This window comes from Montipora capricornis, chromosome 8 (assembly GCF_036669925.1).
Source record: "Montipora capricornis isolate CH-2021 chromosome 8, ASM3666992v2, whole genome shotgun sequence".
In the NCBI taxonomy this organism is placed as follows: domain Eukaryota; kingdom Metazoa; phylum Cnidaria; class Anthozoa; order Scleractinia; family Acroporidae; genus Montipora; species Montipora capricornis.
Window position 1 is genome coordinate 33658791 of NC_090890.1, and position 5000 is coordinate 33663790.

A 5000-nucleotide genomic window follows, 5' to 3' on the forward strand; every position below is an offset into this window, starting at 1 on the left:
ACACTGTCTTAGTATGTGAGGGATGTTACCTCTGCTATGCTGAGATTATTGATGGTAATATGCTAATTCGATTTGCCGTTGATCCTCATGATCTTTGTCTTATTAGGATTTAATAATAAGTCCTAATTTAGATGAGATAGCTTCAAGCTTGGCTAAGCTTGGAGGTTTTCGCTTGCATCTGAGACTGATGAGTGTGAGCCAGAAGTTCCAAGTCATCAGCGAAGTGACGTTTGATTATTGTAAACAGCTTCTATTGTTAAGTCAAAGTCATTGTTTCAATTGTTTAGCTTTTTGTTTTTGGGTTTGGATCTCGAGCCAATCACATTATACGTTACGAGAGATGCTACATAACTCAAAAGAAAGAACGTGCCAATATCCACTCTGACTGCTTGCCTGCCTAGGTGCTTTCTGTAGTAAACGGACTTTACCCTTCAAACAACAGATTAGACTCGGATCGAACCACAACATGAACTGCTCATTTAACATTCCATATGTTCCTACCTATAATACACTTTTCACGTACTGAACATACGTCACGTATACTACACTCTCCTTATGTTCTGGTCCAGGCGGGTGTGCTAATGTCTGAGGCTAGCGTGCCTTGCGTCTCCAAGTCATCTTGGGTAATAAAGGATTTATTATATGACCATTTTTTCCTTTGCGCGGGAACAAAACGGGCAATCACGAGCTGATTTTTTCTGCCCTTTCGGGTAGCCAATCAGAGCCCGGAATTTGCTTCTGCTCGCTGAGCCTGTCACATGATACTTCTTGTCAGGCGCATATCAATTTTGATACTTGAACGTCAGCAAGTGCCCCCTTACCTTTCATCAATCGACCTTCAGTATCAATGGAGTCCCGAACTAGACGCAAGGGTGTCTTTGAAGTGTCTCTTTGATTTAACTCTCTTAACCAAACATAAACAGTCACGATAATCCTGACGTAAAAAAAAATGTCTAAAATTGTAAGCTTTTGATCTTTGTGTTGATATCCAGCCGCTGATGATCATAGTTTTTCTTTATGTATTACTCATTCTTTGTTCAGGCTTTTCTGCTGTTGGTGTTCACCTTTTATGAATATATGTTTCCGCGGTAAGTCATCACTTTCCTTAAAATCTTTTACTCAGGTTGTGACAAAATATCGCCCATTTGACCGGAGACCCATATTTTACAACAGGAACTGAAAACAAATGATATTGTCTCAGAGTCATGTCAACAACACTCTTTCGTCTATTTTTTCTTTAGAAATGTAGCGGACTGCGGCACTATGAAAGAAGACGAAAAGAGAAAGTTGATGTCTGGTAACTGAAAAGAAAACCTGTATAAAGACCACACAAGCCAAAGAACCCTAAGAGCCACCCGAATAAAGGTCACTCGGCTTTTCACTCAAACCTGTTCTCATTATCATACAAAGCGTTTTAGTACTCCTGTGATTTTTCGACTGAGGGGAAATGCCAACAGCAAGACCTGGAGCTAGAAGCGGAGCCACAAGCAGCGAAGCAAGTTTTATTACCAGATGAAAAACAGCAACAGTTTATAAAATACGTACCTTCCCCTTGTTACAATGGCGAAACCGAAGAATTGTAAAAGACAGAACTTTACGGAAAGTGTCATCCCTGAAAAATGTGGAAAACCGGCTTTGATTAAAGAGGGCCAAATAAGGTTCAAGCCATTTCCGTATGTCTATGATCTGAATTTCTCAATTGTACATTGTCCTCATATTTTCTCTTGGGACTTACAATAGGTCCCAAGAGCTTCTACCTTCCCTTAGGGCAGAGGACAATATGAACATCTTTAAGAGAGAACTGCAAAATTATATTTTTCAACAGACCCATTTCTCTTAAATTTGACATATATTTTTATAGACGTTAGTATTATTATTTTTCTGCCTTTTCCTTTAATATATATGATATAAATAATGTACATATATACATATAATATTTAGCTTAGATTTACATAGTTAGATATTATATTTATATTTATATTTAGTTGTATTGTAAGGCGCACCTAGATCACATATTGTAATGCATTTTGCGCCACAGAAGTATTAAATTATTATTATTATTATTATCATCATCATCATCATCATCATTATTATTATTATTATTATTATTATCATTATTATCATTAAGAGAAACTGGAAAAAATGCTCATGCAAAATTTTGGACGGACAAACAAAGAGTATTATGGTATTTTTGATGTCTGAACTCGGGTATTTGTAATGCATGTGTAAATGGTTGCCGGAACAAAGAGTTGGAGTAAGTAACAAAGAAGAAAACAGATATGCGTTTTATCACTGAAGGTAGTTTCTTCGAAGTATTTATTACCGTAGAATTCCGAAAGTAACGGCCCCCCGAAAGGAACGCCTCACCGAAGATAGCGATCCTCCAAAACGTAGCGGCCCCTTCACTTAAAACAAAATATATTGTCTTTAATGTTACATTTATGGTAATGTTGTAGGTAAACACAAATACACTGTACTTGAAAATCGATTGGTTTACAAAACTGCAGCGAAAAATCAAACAATTGTCTCTTGGAATACAGCAACTAGAACGTTCAGTTTCCCTGAACTAAAATCGAATAACTGTTTGTAAGTGTAATGCGCGGTGCGTAATGCAGATGGAACAGCCTGAGTGGACAAAGCAAAGCCAGAAACCCGTCTCCGTTGCACGTTGTCTAGAAATTTATTATTAATACTATGAATTAACTTTTCATCTCATGTTACGAGTTCCGAATTACAAACGTTTTTTGACTATCCGAAAGTAACGGCCCCTTGAGAAGAAAAAAATTAAGATTTTGAAATCCGTGAAATTAAAGCAACAGGGTGTCTCTTCTGAAGTGTTAGTCACTGCAATTGAATGCAAATAAATGCAAATCGGGGTAAAATGCCAAATATAGTGACCGAGCTCCTGGAAGGGGGACTGGAAACTAGAAATTTCAAAGGCTTTTTTCTCGAAACCTACCGTGCGACCAAGGTCAAAATTTTGGGAATTAGTATGTCACTTTTGTCGGCACATTAGTATGTATTTGTTTGGGGCCTAGTCAGCCTCATCAAACCTAGAAATTGAAATAAACTTACGAACTCTTTTGCAAAGGAGCACTTTAATAAACACGAAACAAAAGAAGGCTTATTTCAAAACAAGAAAATATTGTCATTTTTTTGGAATGCTATAGCGCTTCCTTGAGGTACTGCGAAGAACGAGTTTAAGCATATTGTTTATTGGGGAAGACAATCGCGACAGGGTTGTGTTTTTGGAAGGAAACGAAACTGTTGTGCGTTTTCGGAGTCAAACGCTTCAATGCTCTCTTTAATCTAAGTGTTGTGATTCGGTATTTATGATCGTTGATTCCAAATGAACTCGACCCAATAGAATTTTTGGCGTATATGTTATAAACGAATAAGTTGACCAGTGACATCTATGAGCAATCTGGTAACGTGGAATATAATGACTAGTGACAAGGAGTAACGTCGAGTGACGAGTAGTAACGCGGGCTAGTGACGTGGAATAATAAGGATGTGTAGGAACGTTGAGTGACGGGTAGTAATGGCTAATAACGTGTAATAATCTTGGCTAGTGACTTGTAGCAACGGCTTGTAACGAATGGAATAATCGAGTGTAATGTGTAGTAACGGATAGTAACGTGGAATAACCGCTAGCGCTGTGTAGTCATGGTGAGTGTAGTGTGGTGACGAGTAGTGATGTAAAGTATCGTTTGGTAATGTGGGGTGACTAGTATCGATGGGCAGAGTTGAACGGAGAGGAACTTAATTTATGTGTCCGAGTCGTTCTGACATTGACGCCAAGTCTGGGAATTGAACCCAGGCTACATTAGTAGGAAGCGAGCGCTCTCACCACTGCGCCATCCCAGCACCCAAAAGTGATCGATATTTATTGATGTATCGGGTAAAGATATATTGGTGGATTTTTACTTTAGTGTACTTGAATATTTAACAATTATTCCATAAGCGCGCGTTGGATATGAGATGGTAAATAGCCAACGAGGCGCGTGGCGCCGAGTTGGCTATAACCAGTCTCATATTCAACAAGCGCGAATGGAATAATTGTTTTATTAAATTCCTTCAACTCCAAAAATTTGGAAGTACGAAATACGAGCGGAAAAAGCGAGCAAATCCGAGCGAAATCGGAAAAAAACTTGATGAGAACTGATGCGATGTTGTGTAATACCTTGTTGTCAGACAGACGCAGGCTCATCACAAAAACATTTCTTGCCTTTTCGCGTACTTCTAAACGTCGGAATTGATCCAAACTTTCCACAAAAGAAGTTTTTTTTCTCCTTTTTGTCTTTATTCAAAGAGCAATTTCCATTTCAGTTTTAACCTTGATAATGGGGTCATGTCTGACTCCGAAACGTCGGATAGTGTTGTTACTTTTTATTCTTAAAACATATTTTACTGTTATTTTTCTTAAATTTTTTCGTTCAACTTTCGCTTTTATAAAATGTTTCAGTTGTCTGTAAATAAGTTGTATGCTGTTGGAAAGCTTATTTTCTTAGCTTTAAAATGATGTATTTTTTTCCCCTAACTTTAAACATTTTTTGAGAAAAAAAAAACATCTTTTGGCGATGGCTGATTTACCGCGGTTTTCTCGCGGTTGGGAAAGTAGGAAAAAGAGTTAGGGCAGTAGCCAGGTTTTTAACCTCAGAAAAGGATCTGTTTCGTCGTACGAACGTGGAGGACCTGTGAGCCAAAGGGCCTCTGCTGGTATGACTTCTGGGTGACCCCTTAATAACTTCTTACTAACCGTGCGCGAGGGCCGTACTGCCAGGGAAATATTGGCCCGAGGTCGTGGCAGTACGGACCGAGCAAAGCGAGGTCCGTACAAAAACGACCCAGGGCCAATATTCCCCAGTACGGCTCGAGCTAGCTCGGTTAGTAAGTAGTTTATTATATGTTTTTTTTTTACCTTTTGCTTTGTTTTTGCAAGCCCGTAATCGGCCCGTGGGCCAGTCGCAATTTGCCTGGAACGCTGCACGTACCACAGG

General features: G+C 38.8%; 1 protein-coding gene across 3 annotated transcripts in view; it reads left to right on the forward strand.

Annotated features, from left to right (window-relative positions):
* The window catches only part of LOC138060809 (MFS-type transporter SLC18B1-like), a 46870-nt gene extending 45206 nt beyond the window's left edge, over positions 1-1664 (forward strand). For all 3 annotated transcript variants that reach the window (XM_068906679.1, XM_068906680.1, XM_068906681.1), the window contains 2 exons: positions 1042-1088; positions 1242-1664. In XM_068906679.1, coding sequence (XP_068762780.1) covers positions 1042-1088; positions 1242-1305 — 111 coding nt within the window. In that variant the 3' untranslated portion in view covers positions 1306-1664. The remainder of the gene's footprint in view (positions 1-1041; positions 1089-1241) is intronic.
* Positions 1665-5000: the final 3336 nt, after the last annotated feature.